This window comes from Arachis stenosperma, chromosome 3 (assembly GCF_014773155.1).
Source record: "Arachis stenosperma cultivar V10309 chromosome 3, arast.V10309.gnm1.PFL2, whole genome shotgun sequence".
Taxonomy (NCBI): domain Eukaryota; kingdom Viridiplantae; phylum Streptophyta; class Magnoliopsida; order Fabales; family Fabaceae; genus Arachis; species Arachis stenosperma.
The window spans coordinates 153,942,785-153,959,893 of NC_080379.1; the positions used below are offsets into that span (position 1 = coordinate 153,942,785).

The window sequence follows — 17,109 nt, forward strand, 5'->3', positions numbered from 1 at the left end:
CTGAATGCTTCTAATCTGAAAATGAAAGGAAAAGAAAAGAAAAATTAAAAAATCAATAATTTGAGGGATCAAAATTTAATTAGTAACTTTTTCAAAAAAATATATTTTGTAATTATTTTGATGATGGTTAATGATACACCTACAAAAATATAAGAGTATGGAATTCATGACGGTAATTGAAATATGCTCAATCTCAATTCGTTCATCGTGTAATCAAAATAAAAAAATCCAAATTTATAAAAATTTACAAATTATCTATTTCAGTAAATTAAATAATTAAATTATTTATTTAAAAGATCCTCAAATCTTCACGTATTTTTTGGAGTTCTATTTAAAAAAGGTTAAATTACATAGTTAGTCTCTACATTTTCAGTGAAATTACAAATTAGTCTCTACACTTTAAAAGTTTATAATTGGGTCTCTAAAGAGAATTAAAATTTGCAATTTAGTCTCTGCCGTTCAAAAAATGTTTGATTTAATAGAATATTCTCAGAATATTCTCTATTTTAAACATGTGAGCTGCACATATTTAACAATAGGGACCAATTTGCAATTTTAGTTAAAGTATGGAGACCAACTATGTAATTTAACCATTTGAAAAGACCAAAAACTCTCTACGCTATCTGAACTTACCCCGTCCTTTCCCAACTCTCTCACTTTCTAAAACGACACCCCAACCCCACCGCTCTCTATCTCTCACTTCGGTGCACCATCGCTACGCCTGATCCACGCATTTGTGCTCACGAGTCGGGTCTCGCCTCCTTCCTCCATTTCACCTCTCTCGTCCGACAACTTTTTCTTTTCTTCTAATCCTAATACTGAACACCGACGATAAATGGAAGAGAACAATTTCAATTTCAAGCATGCTCAAGGCAAACAATTCAATGTCTAAGAAAGAAAATAGCAACAAATCACACAAAAATAGCAACTCAATTTATTAGTGAATCCGGCGCGGTGACGGAGGCGAAAGGCACGACGATGGTGAGTCGAGATGAGAGACAGAGAGCGTTGGGGTTGGGGTGCTATTTTGGAAAGTGAGAAAGTGAGAGTGAGAGAGCTGGGGAGGGGTGGGGTGAATTCAGATAGCCTAGGAAGTTTTTGGTCATTTTCAAATGGTTAAATTACACGGTTGGTCTCCATACTTTCACTAAAGTTGCAAATTGGTCCCTATTGCAAACATGTGCAGCTCACATGTTTAAAATAGAGAATATGCTGAGAATATTCTATTAAAACAAACACTTTTTGAATGGTGGGGACTAAATTACAAATTTTAATTCTTTTTAGGAACTAATTACAAACTTTTAAAGTATAGGGATCAATTTACAATTTCACTAAAAATATAGGACCAACTGTATAATTTAACCTTAAAAAAAATATTGATAGAAATTTACTTTATATAAAATTAATACTTAAAATTCTTAAATGATAAAGTCAATTATATCAAATTATTTAATAATTTTTAGTCATTATTTAATTTCACATTAAAAGAATTGTGCATGAATATTTACCAAAAGGAATTTGTTAATTATTATTATTATTTATTAGGTACAAATACAAAAGGAAAAGAAGAGAAAAAAGAGAAAAAAGGAAGAAGTTGAATTTGGAAGTTTTTGGCAAATTGGGGGAGGCTAGCCGTCATTGCGCGGAGAAGCTTCTGAAACATCCTAACCCAACTCAACAGGACAAGATTCTCTCTCCTTTGATTTCTCAGACAACCAAAAAACAAAATCGTCAATTCCAACTCCAATTCCTCCAATTTTGATTCGCACTCCAATCTTGACCCTTTCAAGCCCTAATTCTTCTATTTTTTTTCCCGCAATCCCAATGGAATCCGCATCGTTTAGGTTTAGCTGACAAAAACCCGAATCCAAACCCCAAATGGCGTCGTCGGAGATCGAGGTGGTAACATCGTCGGACTCCAAACCCAACGAAACTTACCAGCAGCCTCCCATTACCGACGTCTACACTGCCTCCACCTACGGTGACTTACAAAAATTGAGGAATTTCGTCGAACATGACGGTGCCTCCGTTACCGTTCCCGATGGGAATGGCTATTACGCTCTTCAATGGGCTTGCCTTAACAACTTCCATGAAATTGCCCACTATCTCATTCAGGTATTACTGATATTCCATTTCGTGTCCTGGGGAATAATCGCATTTCGTTTCTTTTTCATAATATTTTCTTTGTGCCTTAGGTTAGGTCTTATGATAACAAAGTTGGCTATTTTTTGGAAAGATAAGCTGATTTCGCCTTCTCATTCAAGTTTGGATTTTTACTCTGGGCAATTGGTGGTTTTATGTGGAACTTTCTGTAGGAGAAAAGAAAAAGAAGGGGATGGGGGTGGGGGTGGGGTCTGGGCTATGTGTGAAGTTAATATAACTGGAAATGCTTTAATTTTGGGTTGGATGAGGTCTAAGTTTACTTGGTGGGTGTTTGCTTGTTTATGAAGCACGGGGCTGATGTCAATGCTGCTGACCACAATCAACAAACGGCATTGCATTGGGCGGCAGTTTGGGGTTCCATTCCATCTGCTGATGTGCTCTTGGAGAATGGAGCTCGGGTTGAAGCCACAGACATAAATGGATATCGGGTATATTTTCTGTGTTTTAATTTATTTATTTTTTAAATTAACATTCATATTCATATTCAAATTGAATTAGTTACTTGACTTGTACTCACCTGCAGCCGTTTTCTAAAAGCTGTCAATATTCAGATCATTAGACCCTAGTAATACCTGTGTACCCAATTTTGTCCCCTACGGAATACCCATGTGGATATGAACTTTTCACCTGGTGTTAAAAGTGATAATATTATTTCAACTATATATTATTGTTGAGGCCAGTTTAGATCTTAAGCATTATGTATTGGGTGAAAGAAGCACGGTGAAGGGTTTTTATTTTACTTTACTCAAGGGTATTTATTGAGACAGTGTAACTAGTGCGTGTTTTGGTAGAGCTCTGAGCATAAGACCAATGATCAACAATCCATACCTGTTTAACCAAATCCCTGCATCCAGCCTACTGATATGAATTGGGTGTCTGGGTGATCAGACCTGGTTGACATCGCTGTATGTAAATTTATGTAAACAATCACTTTTTTCCTCAAAATGTGTAAAATTAAATCTATGTTTCCGGTATTGCGTTATTTTGATAGTTAACTGTGTTGTGTAGGTAGCTCATGTTGCAGCACAATATGGGCAAACAGCGTTCTTAAACCACATTGTTGTAAAGTACCATGCTGATTTTGACGTGCCTGATAATGATGGAAGGAGTCCTCTTCATTGGTATGTCGTAATGCTTTTGATTGCTATAATTTTTTGTTTTTTAAAGATTGCTTGTTAGATACTTGGTAGTCAGCATTATAGTTCTTCCATCAGTATCTTGTTTTTTATTTCAATACACTCATTAAACTACTTATCTAATTCTACTGTCGCACTAATTAATTTGTTGGAATGAGATCTTTCTTCTTCTGAGTTTTGATTAGGTTTGTAAGTGTAATATGTCATATTGTTGAAGCCTACTCTAAGTGATTGCAAATTCAAAAAAAACTAATTACATTGAAGATGCTGATTATTTTTTCACTGTGTTTATCAAATTCTTGATTTTTATGACCAGGGCTGCATATAAGGGATTTGTTGATACAGTAAGATTGCTTCTCTTCAGAGATGCTAGTCAAAGGAGACAAGATAAAGATGGTATGCCAAGATGGATTTCATTGCTATATGCGTGTGTAAACCCTGAATTGTCTATTGCTATATATTGGTGTCATTCTATTTGATGCCAAGATGAGATAAAACCTATGAAGGCAGCAGTTGTTATGATAGATCGACCTTTATGGTATTGTGTAGTAGACAGTCTTTCCTAGGATAGTAGTTTCCTAAGTGTACAATTAATTGATACCAGAGGGAATATTTTGTTATGTTCTTTATGTGTGATGATAATAATGCAAGTTTGAACTTTTATCATTAATTATAACACCAGTAAATGAGAAGGTTTTGTGGAGACAAGCTTTGGAGGAACATGGTCTGAGAATAAGTCGTCCTAAGATAGAGTATATGGAGTGCAAGTTTAATGGTGGAAGGAGAAACACTAACTCAGAAGTTTAGATTGGAGATAATATCATACCAAAAGAGATTTAAATATATTGATTATGGTATCCAGGACAATGGAGAAATAGAAGATGATGTGAATCATAGGATTCAAGCAAGTTAGTCAAAATGACGCAATGCTTCAGGCTTAGATGTGACAAAAAGTATCTTTAATACTTAAAGGTAAATTTTATCGCACCGCCATTAGATTGACTATGTTGCATGGAACAAATTGTTGGACGACGAAGGGTGAACATGAATATAAGTTTAGTGCGTCCGAAATGAGGATATGTTGATGGATGAGTGGTCATGCGCATATGGACATAATAAAAAATGAGGATATGAGCGAGAAAGTTGTAGACTTGTAGTATGACCTATTGTTGAAAAGATGGTGGAATTTCGCCTTATGTGATTTGGACATATATGGAGAAGACTGGTATAGCATCCAGTGAGAATGGTGGATTAGATGGAAGATGGACTAGGGTTTACAAGCAGAGGAAGACCTAAAAAGACTTTGTATGAGGTGATCAAGCTAGATCTCTATGTGAACAATCTCACTGCAAATATGATACATGATAGGATGCAATGGAATTGTTTGATCCATGTGGCCAATTCCATCTAGTGGGATAAGGCTTTGTTGTTTTTTTTAACCGATCATTAGTTATATGGTTTAGCTTCTGTTTTGTTTGCATTTTAGGTTTCTTTTTTTTTTCTTTTAAAATAAGTTAATACGTGTTGAAACTGGTATAGGTTGCACTCCATTGCACTGGGCTGCATTAAGAGGATACGCGGAGGTGTGTGCTGTGCTTGTTCATGCAGGCACCAAAGAAGAACTAACAGTGAAGGACAATGCTGGAAGCACTCCAGTGCAGCTTGCACATGATAAAGGTCATCGGCATGTCGCTCTTTTCCTTGTACGTAACATTGTATTGATGAGGCCATTGTTTTGCAATTTCTTTGGGAACATTCTCTATGAGAACTGTGGTAATTAATAATTTAATTTAGTTTTGCTGAGTGCAGGGGATCACAGGCCTATGTACACATAGGTTTATGTGCATGCCAACTAGAGTGGTGCCTTGCCATGATTTTGTCTGCTAATTGGTTCAGATAATTTCCATTTTATATTTTAAAACATGAAAGTACTGAAAGCTAATTTTGTTACCTTAATTTTTCTCTATCTTAAAATGCGGGAATTCATAAGTAGTAAAATCAACGAAAGAAAAGATTTTAATATGAAACCTGAATAATAATCTTCACTTGATCATGAATTTGTTTGATATTGATTTATCTTCACTTGATCATGAATTTGTTTGATATTGTTTTACTTTCCAACTGAAAGGAACTCAGTATTAAGGTGTTATAGAATAAAAAAGAATGTCTATTGGATTGTTGAAAATTTATCTATTGTCTAGGATTTTTCTTTCATCCTTTCTGAAGTTGGCTGGATGCGGGATGGTTGCATCTGGCAGAAATTGCCAAATTAGTTAGAGAAATGCCAATAGTGTGAACTGGCAAATTATGCTTATGAAAATTACATGGGAACGCTGCCCTGTTGCATTGTTTGTACAATTATAATTGTATAAGCCCTGTAACTGACTATGTATTTGCTTTTGTTTGCAGTCTAATCAACTACGGGCACATAGCAACCAAGACAAAATTTGCGGGGGGAAGTTGACAGAAGTTGGTTATGCTCCCTTGTTATTGTTTGTTATAGTCTTTTGTATGATTCTCTTCATCAACTCGGTTGTTACAGGTACTTTGAATTGTGTGCCACTTTGCTGTGTCAGAGGCGCAAATGCACAAACATATATTACACACACACACATGCACAAATATATTACTTGTTTTTCAATGAAGATGACTTGCTGAATCTTTCACATTTGTGCCAGCTCCTGGTCTTAAAAAGATTACTGCTGTTGTTGGACTTTGGGCGTGGACAGCTCTTTCTCTGGCAGTTGGTTCCCTGATTATGTTTTATAGGTGTAGTAGGTAATTTTCTTTGTCATGGAATCTTTCTTTTGTGTGAGATATGATTTCCTTGTGAGATGCATTTAGGATATAAGATGTAGAAGAGTAGTAAACCATATTGAAAGGTGATGAATGTGAAAATAAGAAATTTTGTAGGATGCAGATATGCTAAACTTTTACCAGTGTCGTACGATAGCCTTAGAATTTAACCTAGGATCTCTACTTCCGAGGTGCTTTTCCTCATATATTTAATGTTTAAATAAGTAGCAGATGGCTATTTCACATTCTCTCCTTGGATCTTCTGGCATTTTGATGCCGATTATTCTCGTGACATTGGATTAGTGACACCATTTGCTGTGCATATCCATGCCATATGTTTGTCATACACTGATTGCAGTTAGTTATTTATGACCACACATTAACATAAAGTGGATACTACCATGAAGACTTTATAATTATCTTCATATGAAAATATTTTCTTTTGATCCTTGGATGATGGATTGTATAGTTAGATTTTGATATGTTCTAAAAGTGTTGTCTTTGTTTAAAGTGTGGCTAAATAAATAAATCACATTTTTTAACAAAGCATCTTCATGGAAAGATGTTTTTGCCATCTTCATTTGAGTAGTTGCCCTAACATAAACAACCACACATTTTCAACTAAGTGGGATTGTTACTTTGATCAGTGAATGATGTAGTTTAATACCATTACCATAGAGAAATCATTTAAACTATCCTGATACAACTACACTACTACAACAACTATGCGTTGTCCCATTAGGTAGGATTAATTTTCTTATAATTTTTCTCTGCTGCCTATATTACTGTCTGTATGCCGATATATCAGAAATATTTTCTGCAGGTGACATTTAGTCTAACCATCATTAATGTAATTTCAACTTTATGCAGTAAGGATCCTGGTTACATCAAACGGGTGGGAGACTTGGGTGGTAATGCAGAGGTATGAACACCTTACATGATTATCATGTGAAAATCTTTTTCTTGTTAGTGAATGTTGTTCCCGAGCCAAAACAATGGTAATCTGTTGAACATGATTTCTGTGCATTGCAGGGAGTGCAATGCTTGTTACAACTCCTATAATTTTGCTTTAATTTACCTTTTGATTTAGATGTATTTTCTGTTTTTCTTTACACTGTAAAATCTCTGAATGTTACATTTGTATGCTTGCTGCAGGATCCATTGCTGAATATTGATCTGAATAGTTCCTCTATTTGGGCAGGAAATTGGTCTCAACTTTGCCCTACCTGCAAGGTTTGCACGATAGGCAGCTTTTGAGAATTTAAAGTCTATTTTTCCTTATTTCAAAATAAGTTATCACTTATCCAGTTTGATCAAATTGTATCCAGATAATAAGGCCTATCCGATCCAAGCATTGCCCTACATGTAAGCGTTGTGTGGAACAGTTTGATCATCATTGTCCATGGATATCTAATTGTGTGGGAAAGGTAAGAGGTGTCATTCTTTTCCTTTCTGTTTTTTATGGTTGGTTATTCTTACTCAGTAGAACAAAAGTGCATTCTTATGGATTAAATGCCTCTCTCTTACAAAAACAAAAAAGGTGCATTCTTATGCCGGACTTTCTTTTTTTGGGAGGTATCGGCGAGGGGTCCTACTTTAAGGTGATAAATGAAGTATTGATGTTTTTACGTATACACTGTTACATATTTTATTTGGAAATGAGATGTTCCTCTTGTTTTTCTCCCTTCCCTGCTTTCTGTTTTTCAAAGTTTCTAGTGGTATATAGAAAAATTAAAAGCGAAGTACATGAGTGGTTTTTTTATTTTTTTTATTTTATTTTTTTTTTTAAAAGAAAAATTGTGGTACAAAAATGTGATGTTTACTGGTATAGTGGGACTCGTGTTCGGACGTAGAAAAATGTCGTTGATTTCATTTCACATGTTTGCAACATGGGCCTCGCTCCTCCTTTGTATTTGTCAGCATTCTAACTGTATGGTGTTGAATTACACTCCCATTTCAGAGATCACATTCTTGTAATATATCTTCAAATATCACAATCAAGTAAACGACTATTTTTTTTCTTATATTATATAGTCCTGAGCTGCTTTTTTCTTTTTCCTTAATTTTGTTTTATTTTAAAAATATTTAAATTTGGTACTAGCCATGCAAGACTTAATATTGTATACATCTTGCAGAGTAATAAGAGGGATTTCTTTATTTTCATCTGCATGGGAACGTTGACTTCTTTACTTTCTGGTGCCATTGCAATTCAGAGTACGTTTGAAGATCCCTTTTGCACTGTCCTACACGTTGAAGTTCTGTAATTTATCATTGCACTTGAACTAGATAACGGAATTGTTTCCATGACAGGAATTTGGACATCTATACCAGCATTTTCAGCAGACGAAACATGGATGCATCATGTGTTAGTTAACCATCCAGGCGTCATCATATTTTTGGTGATTGATGTTGTTATTTTACTTGCCGCTACAAGTTTGACGATAACACAGGCTTCCATGGTGATTGCATAAGCTATACTCTCTATTTTTTTGTCGTCTTTTATCAGTAATCATATAGAAAATGAGATTTGTGGGGAAACCAATGTATCTTGTCATTTTTCTATTCATTCATTTATTTGATTCTTTTGGGGAATATAGTTAAGGGGCATATTTCATGATTATCAAATAAGGCTTTGATGAAATGCACATAATTTGCATATAGGCATCACACACGCATGCGCAGATATTGTTTTCAAGTTGATGAATGTCTTTTCATGTTCATAAATTTCTAATATTGCAGATAGCCCGAAATGTGACGACAAATGAAATAGCAAATTTGAAGCGTTATGAGTATCTTCGCGGTCCTGATGGACGGTTCAGAAACCCATATAACCACGGCTGTTGGAAGAATTGTGTCGACTTTGTTTTTGTAGGCCACACAAATGATGATGATATTGCTTGGCGTCCGTTACAGCAGATTGCTGCTCCTTAGTGGAGCATCCTTTGTTATATTATTTCCGTAGTTTTAATGGGTAGATATGTAGATAGAGTCCATTTGCAGGGTAAATTGTTCATTGGATGATATACGTGTACATTTGATTGCAAAGCATAAAAGGGATAAACCATGTTTCTGTTTTGGTCTTGAGAAAATGCAAACCGTGGTTTCATGTCTCATTTACGTTATTGTATAAGATTTACGGTTCTACACTGAATTCACCGGTGTGCCGGTCTTGTAACTGTTTACTGTTTGAATGAAATCATAGAATCATTGATTAAATTGACTCAAGGTTATTACTGAAATTTAACTTCTTGTTATTAACACAGATAATTGTCTTGAATTGAAGTGCAAAGACAAAAAAAAATAAAACCTAGAAAGTTTAAGATAATCTTGCAAGGAAAAATTACAAGCTACGAGAAGGCACACATATACTGGTTCCTATGGGGAATAATTCTCCAGTAATTGATCATTAGCATCAAGAGCTTTGGAAACTTAGACGATAAATGACAAATAATTTAGATGGTGGACCTTTACCTGAGATATTTCTCTTACTGAAAAGCGGTAAGGGACCATTCCCAACAACGAGAATGTGCATACTGCAGGATTCTTCATGGCAATGCCAGTCAGTCAGAGAAAACATCAGTTCTTCTGGATCCCACTAGGCCATGTCTGATTTTTAACATGGTATAGAATGGTTTCAACCTCTGACAGAGCTTCTTGATCAATCCCAGAGGTTGCAAGTTCTGTTGCGGCAGCAACATTTTGTTCCACCTGATTAGTTTGATTTATACCGGTTAGAACAGGTTAACAAAAGTTCCTAGTTCTCATTGACATGATAAATTGTATTCTAAGCTCATTTAACATGTAAAATGAGCACGCAAAAATATCGAGTTGCAGCACTGGAGGAAGGAATTACTGTTTTTTCAACTACTCATAAGCTTCTGGTTATTAGCTTTCTTCATCATCATTAAAGCAGAAGCCAAATTTTACTGATACAGCATGATGAAGTAAATCCAGGATACTATCTATCCACAAATAACAGTTCACAGAAAATTCCCTGAACCAAGTATCAAATTTTGAACATGTTCATCTAAGTGTGCAGGTCAGTTCATATTTGCATATTTTACAGATGATCCAAATCGAATAGAGGCACCCATTTTTCTTGAACAAGCCTTAAAAGATCCAAACAGCAAGTTTCATGCATTATATTGACGGTACATATGCATTCATGATATTGGTATATACAATGAAATATGAGAATTCAGGAAGATTATTAAGCAGAACCTGTTCCACAGACTTGATGCCAACAAGCACTGTTGTGATGTCTTTATTTAACAAGCTATATTGCATCGCTAACTTTGAAATGTTTTTTCCCTTCTTTTTACAACAGGCAGCAGCAGCTTGACATGCAGACTGCAAAGTTCCAAGGTAGAAGCCATAGAAGCAATTTAGGTGTGGCAACAGATGTACAAGATTGTAAGCAAAAGTCAGAGATTCAGAAGAGATATAGCTCAAAGAAGTTTGAGAAGAGTTACTAGGACAGTACTTGGATGATCAGACTAATAAAGATAAATTCCCTATTCTGTCAAACGTGAAAAGGCATTATCATCCTATAAAAAGGTCATATAGGGAAAAAATCATTAGGCTGACAAGATTAAGTTCTATATTCTATCTCCCTCCATCCCATCTAAATACACACACATGTACCGATAGTTACGAAATCAAACTGGACGCTTGCCAAAAGGAAGTTTTCAGGTAAGATCATAATTCATAAGCTCTAATTGAAGATCCCTTTTTCATAACCTAATGTGAACTGAATAATGATTTAATGACAATAGAAGCACACAACAGAATCAATACATATACTCATGAAAATAATCAAACCTTGAGTTCAGGTGAAGCTGGGTGCCATTGTGGAGGACCACTCTCGGTGAGGAGCCCCATTGATAGCGGAGAAGCATTGATAATACCAACACCTTTGCTCTTCAGGTAGGGTATCAAATCCTCCAAGGTTGAATCATTGATACAGTAATGACAATATGACAGTATTACATCCACAGAACCAGGGGGGACTCTATCAAGCACATAAGTAAAAATGCTCAAAGGAAGTCCCGTAATGCCAATGAAACGAGTTTTTCCTGCTTCCTTTAGCTTTTGAAGGGCGGGAATTGTTTCATTCACAATCTATCTTGAGAAGAAAGACAAAACAATTACTTGTTGCTGAATCAAACCCCTCAACCCTCAATCATAGTCATAACTCACAAAAAGCACAAAGAAAAATAGTTTTCCAACAAATTAGAAGCATAAGAGTAATCAAACAACCTACCTGATCCAAAGACCCAAATTCAATATCATGGCATTGCAATATGTCAACATAGTCAAGCTGCAATCTTTGCAAGCTCTCTTCAATGCTCCTAGTAACTCTTTCTGCACTGAAATCAAATCCTTCCTTATATCGTCCGCACTTGGTAGATACAATATATTCATTTCTCGGAGCACCAAGAGCTTTCAAGGCCTTGCCCAGCACTTTTTCCGACACTGTGCCTCCATAATACCTTCAAATTCATCCAAATAATAATAATAATTAAAAAGCGCAAAGTTTATCCCTTTTTTCTTACATTAATTTTTTCCCCTAAATTAGAGGGTTGAGATTTGGGGGAGAGAGGAGAGAGAGAAAAGAGGGATACGGAGAAGTGTCGAAGAAATTGATGCCGGATTGAAAAGCGAGACGAACGGAAGCAATAGCAACTTCCTCGGGAACATCGCCGAACACATTGCCGAGAGGGGAAGCTCCGAAGCCAACGCAGCTGAGATTGAGGCCAGTGTTTCCCAACGGCCTCAGCTCCATCGCAATTGAGTGAGTGAGTGAGTGAGTGTGATAGATAGGTAAGAAACTAAGAAAGAGTGTGTTATTAAAAAGGAAACTGGGCAATAACCGACGCCAACTGAAACTGCCAATTTCAAAGCGTTCAGTCACAGTTCCTCGAAATTGCTTCTTTTGTTTTTTCTCGTTAAAGGCCCAGAAAAGTTTGTGCTTCTATTTGTTTTGAAGGTAACTGTTGGGCAATGCAGACTGGACCTGGGCTACGCTGTTGGCCCGAGTCCCTGTCCAAAAAAACCCATATTTCAAATTCGAATGCAACTGTAAGAAGGGCATCAAATTACAAATCTACCATTTGTGCTATACCTCATGTGCTATGGTGCATGACAGTGACACGGATACTGAACACCCCAGAACACATTAATTTTAAAATTTAATAAATAAAATATAAAAATACGAAATATATATAAATTATTAAAATTAATTATTAGTATAAAATATATATTAAAATATAAATAATATATAAAAAATAAATTAAACTATATAAGTATATTAAAAGTTGATTTTAGTGATTGATTTTAATATACAAATAGTATTTACATATAAAATATAAAATATTTTTTAGATGAATTATAATAATATTTTGATTTTTTTAATATTAAAATATAAAATAATTAAATTAATACTTTCTTTCAATTATATAAAATATTTAAAATATTTTTTATTTTAATAAATAATAATATATATTATTTTTAAACAAATTTCAAAAATACATGTTAAGAATAAAGCTAAATATACTGATATGTGATAATATTTAAGTGTGTATAAACATATTTGAAAATTTTTTTTAATGAAAATACAGTTAGATACAACAGATGAAATAAATGTAGATATTGTGTTCAAAATATATCCAATATATAAACATAATAACTTAACAAAATGTCTATTTTATAGCTTATGTGCAATAGCAAATTTACTTAAAGACTAAAATATTGAACTGGTGCATAATTTTGTGGAATTGTTTTGTCCGTATTTTTTTTTCTTTTTTTAGATTTTGTTCATAAGTGCTTTAACGTAAATAAGAAAGGGGAAAATATTTTTTTCAACATCAATATTTCAATTTTATATTCTTTAAAGAGTGTTCTTATACTTGTTAATAAAACTTTTTTTTTAAGTTTAAAAGTAGGATTGGTCAAAATGAAAAAAAAAAATTTGCGGAATAATTCTTTTTGTCATGATTGAACTATTGGTACTTAGGTTTTAATATCAGAAACCCGACTTATTAATTAGTTGAACTCCCATCAAAAGGGTAGAAGTCTTTTAGCAGTTTTTTTTTATTACTTGAACTCAAGATCATTAATTAAGTGATTAAGATGCTTTCAACTTTGATTAATTTCACTCTGATTATGAATAAATTTGATGGATAAAAGTAAGCATAAATTTTATAAACAAAACTTTTTATCTAACTTTTATATTCCATGCTAACACCGGCCTAAAAATCTAGAGTGAGAAGAGATACTCTTTTCTTTTCTTTTACTTGTATTTTGGTGACTCCGAGAATGGACAAAAATTAAAGAACTTTGTAATTCTAAATGTATGGTGGAATTATACGTTAATATCATGCAATGCAATTGTCATGATGAACAGAGCGTTGACTACGTGGTTAATATCCTTTCTTGTGCATTGCAAATAATAAATAAGAAAATAGAATTGTTACTGTGGGGTGAGTTGTTCCAGCACAACTAAATATGTGCAAACCAGCTTGTCAAAAACTGGACTCAGTCACAGGAACAATAATAACTCTTTTTGCCCCTCACTCTATACTTTATAGGATAGCTTTCAACTCTCAATCAAGAATTCGTAACACCGACCACCATATTATTCTATTTTATACCATATGATCCTTAAAGTAATTAAAAACAGAAGTGAAAAGAAATGCTATGCTGATCTATTCCCTTAAGTATGTGGTACTCTAGTAATAATTAATTGCATTAAAAATATGTTATTGGAGGCAATAATAACTCATAAAATTGAAGTATTAAATAGTAGATTATGAAATAGGGATGTTTCTCTTTAGAGAATCCAAAATTAATAACCCTTTAAGTTTATCAAAGTTAAAGACTAAAGAAGAAAATTCTGAAATAAAAGAATTAACAAAAAAAGTCGAAAAATTAAATGAAACCCTAAACACTAAGTTATGACAATAAATAAAGAAAAAATATATGTAACCTATCAAGACAAGAAACAAGAGTTCTTTGAAAGAGAAAATCGGTTGAATTATTTACAGTTTTCTGAAATCCTGCTAATGAATTTATAATGGGAAGATTTATAAGAGAAATAAATAGAGGAACAATTGAAAATAATTTTGGTGGAGCAACCTCTGCAATAAGAGAGGAAATAAAAGAACATTGTATGCAAGAAGCAACTCAAAAAAGATTTGCAAATATAATTTTTGACGGGGGCATCTAGTGTAAAGATGCATTTGTAAAGATTTTTGTTTTTTATGGTTATTTGTTGATTTTAAAAGCGTATCACTAAAAGTGTTGCTTAAAGAGAAAGTATTACCCTTAATCGTTAACTTGGCTCTGATACCAAATTTTTTAAATGTAATTTCTATTAACTCTTCGTATTTTACTTTTATAACTTGTATGGATTTGGTTGGTGGCACTTTATAATTTGTAGTTTCATAATCAAAAGTATTGACCATTTCTATTATTACTAATTCTGATTTCATTTTTATAGTTTTTCAATCTTGTTTTAGTTTATAATATTCTTTTTTGCATAGATTATTGTATATAAAATCTTTTATCTGTTTGTCCTTTTCTTTAATATAATTTTTCAAATCCTCAAAAACTTCTTTTATTTCTACACTTTCTGTTGTTTCTAAATATCTTTTTAATTTTTCAACTTCATTTTCCATTTTTTCTTTCAACAGCTTTAATTCTTTTAAATCATAATATGGTTTTGCAGGCATTTATAAATTTTTTAAGTTTAGCTCCAACTTGTTTATATTTGTTCTTATTTCTATCATTTTTATTATAAGGTCATTAATTTCGAACTGAAGATTATTTAATTCCCTTTTATACTCCTTTATTTTACTTTTTAATTTTTTCGCCCTTTTTCTTTTTATTTTGTTTTCTGGTCTTTCAATCTTTGTAAACTTCATTATTTATCTTAGAATTTCTGCAAATTCTATCATCGATTCATCACTATTTTCTAGAGATTCTATTATTTTTTCTAACTCTTCAACTTCTCCTTTCAATTTGTCATAGATTATTTTTAGAGCTTTAAATGCTCTTTGATTTATTTCAGAAAACTGTAAATAATTCAACCGATTTTCTCTTTCAAAGAGCTCTTGTTTCTTGTCTTGATAGGTTACATATATTTTTCTTTATTTATTGTCATAACTTAGTGTTTAGGGTTTCATTTAATTTTTCGACCTTTTTTGTTAATTCTTTTATTTCAGAATTTTCTTCTTTAGTCTTTAACTTGGATAAACTTAAAGGGCTATTAATTTTGGATTCTCTTATTTGAAAATTCGATGAAACTAATTTTCCTGATGGTTCTTTTAGTAAAAGAACTGGGTTTTCAATAGCTTTATATTTTGGTATTTCTGTCTTTACAATTTTCTGAAATAATTCATCAACATAAATTCTTTCTCTGTTTTTAAATATTATACTATGATGGCTATTTGTTAAAGCATAATTTATTGCATATGTAATTGAAAATGGTTCATCATCTTGTTCCATTAGATTCTTTCTGTGAAATTTATAAGCCAAACTTATAGATCTTCCAAGGTTTTCAGTTGACAAAGGTATAACATATCCAAGATGGGCATTGAATTTAACATTTACGTTTGCCAAGTTTCCATGAACAATTCCAATTATTTGATCTATTGGGTCATCAGTAATTCTTTTGTCACAGATTGCTAAGCTTATTAGTGAATTAATTCCTTTCATATATGTAGATTTGATTAAGACTTGTATAGTACTAATATGGATCCATCCAATTTTAGATCTTTTTTGTTGATCCTTAATTTTCTCAATCTGTTTACTCAATTCTTCATCATTTATCAAAGCTATTTCAAGTTCTCCATTGGCAGATTTTATCTTTATAGGGGCTTCAAGTTGAATTTTTCCATAGTATATTATATTTTTTCTATTAAAAACTTCTTTTAAAAGATTTTGTTTATTAAAATTTTCATTTGATTTGAGATTTAATTCTATTTTTAGAACAGCCTGTTTTTCATTATCTAATAATGCAGATAATTTATAATAGTCAGATTCTTCCGTTAATTCTAAACTTTCTAAATAATTCATAACTAAGAGATTAGGTTAAAGGCGTACCTTTCTGGAGAAAAACTTCTTTTATTTAGAATATTTTACATAAGATGTTTTTATCTCCAGAGGGGAGATTGTAGATACTAACTCCAGAGGGGAGTTTAGAATTGGTTTTTTCCTAAGGGAATTCTTCTTCAAACTATAGAATCGCCTCGGCAGCTTCCTCCTTACTCTCCTAGCATATGAGTACTCTTAGCCTCCTGCTTTCTATGATTTGATGCCTTTTACAATTGTCTAAGCAACCTATTTATAATGGTTGGGTCTGATGGACAATTCCCATCCTTACCCTTCTTATGACGTCATTGCTTACGTCATTGTTTATTATCTTGCACCAGCTATATTGTTGGTGCTCTATGACCTAAGCGCTTACGTCACTATGCAATAATGTTGAGAGATGCTTCAAATGTGCTGTCCTCCTCTTTCATTATGTGACCTTCAGATGCGTTGTCTTCTTCCTTTATCATGTGGGTTGATTCCGTTTCAGTATTGCTTTCTTCAGATAACTCTGAGACACATAGCTGGCACTTGTGGTCTTCTCTGTCTTTTATCAAATAGCAGAGATTCCTCTTTATCCCTTCGGGGAGCTTTTCTAAGAGTCGAGATAAGTTGTAGAATGCTGATTCAAATTCCACTAAGAGTCTCATCTCTCTTTCTTCAATTTCATTTCTTTTACTAGACACAAGTAAAGTATTTCTGCTTTTATAATTGATTCTTGTATGAGATTTCCTTGTTATCTTTTGAGTTCTTTCAAAGACCCTTGCTAGTGTGCTGGCTAGTATTCCTTCATGACTGTAGATTGTTAAATCTTGAACTTGATCAATTGGTTGAAAATTTCCTGGGAAGACGGACATGAAGATTACTTGATGTGCTGGAACCAAGCATTCTTCTTCTTCATTAAAAATAGGTTGACTATTTG

At 33.3% G+C, this 17,109-nt stretch overlaps 2 protein-coding genes across 2 annotated transcripts; one reads left to right on the forward strand and one right to left on the reverse strand.

Annotated features, from left to right (window-relative positions):
- The first annotated feature begins 1,588 nt into the window (after nt 1-1,588).
- Nucleotides 1,589-9,311, forward strand: LOC130967776 (probable protein S-acyltransferase 23). Its single transcript, XM_057892781.1, has 13 exons — nt 1,589-2,115; nt 2,451-2,591; nt 3,172-3,284; nt 3,616-3,695; nt 4,839-5,002; nt 5,709-5,841; nt 5,978-6,077; nt 6,966-7,017; nt 7,251-7,328; nt 7,424-7,522; nt 8,231-8,309; nt 8,406-8,554; nt 8,835-9,311. The coding sequence occupies exons 1-13, from the start codon at nt 1,879-1,881 to the stop codon at nt 9,024-9,026; spliced, it is 1,617 nt and encodes a 538-aa protein (XP_057748764.1). The 5' UTR covers nt 1,589-1,878; the 3' UTR covers nt 9,027-9,311.
- On the reverse strand, nt 9,303-11,971 carry LOC130967777 (L-galactose dehydrogenase). Its single transcript, XM_057892782.1, has 5 exons — nt 11,720-11,971; nt 11,359-11,587; nt 10,917-11,216; nt 10,317-10,445; nt 9,303-9,803 (listed from the first exon to the last, which is right to left on the reverse strand). The coding sequence occupies exons 1-5, from the start codon at nt 11,878-11,880 to the stop codon at nt 9,672-9,674; spliced, it is 951 nt and encodes a 316-aa protein (XP_057748765.1). The 5' UTR covers nt 11,881-11,971; the 3' UTR covers nt 9,303-9,671.
- Nucleotides 11,972-17,109: the final 5,138 nt, after the last annotated feature.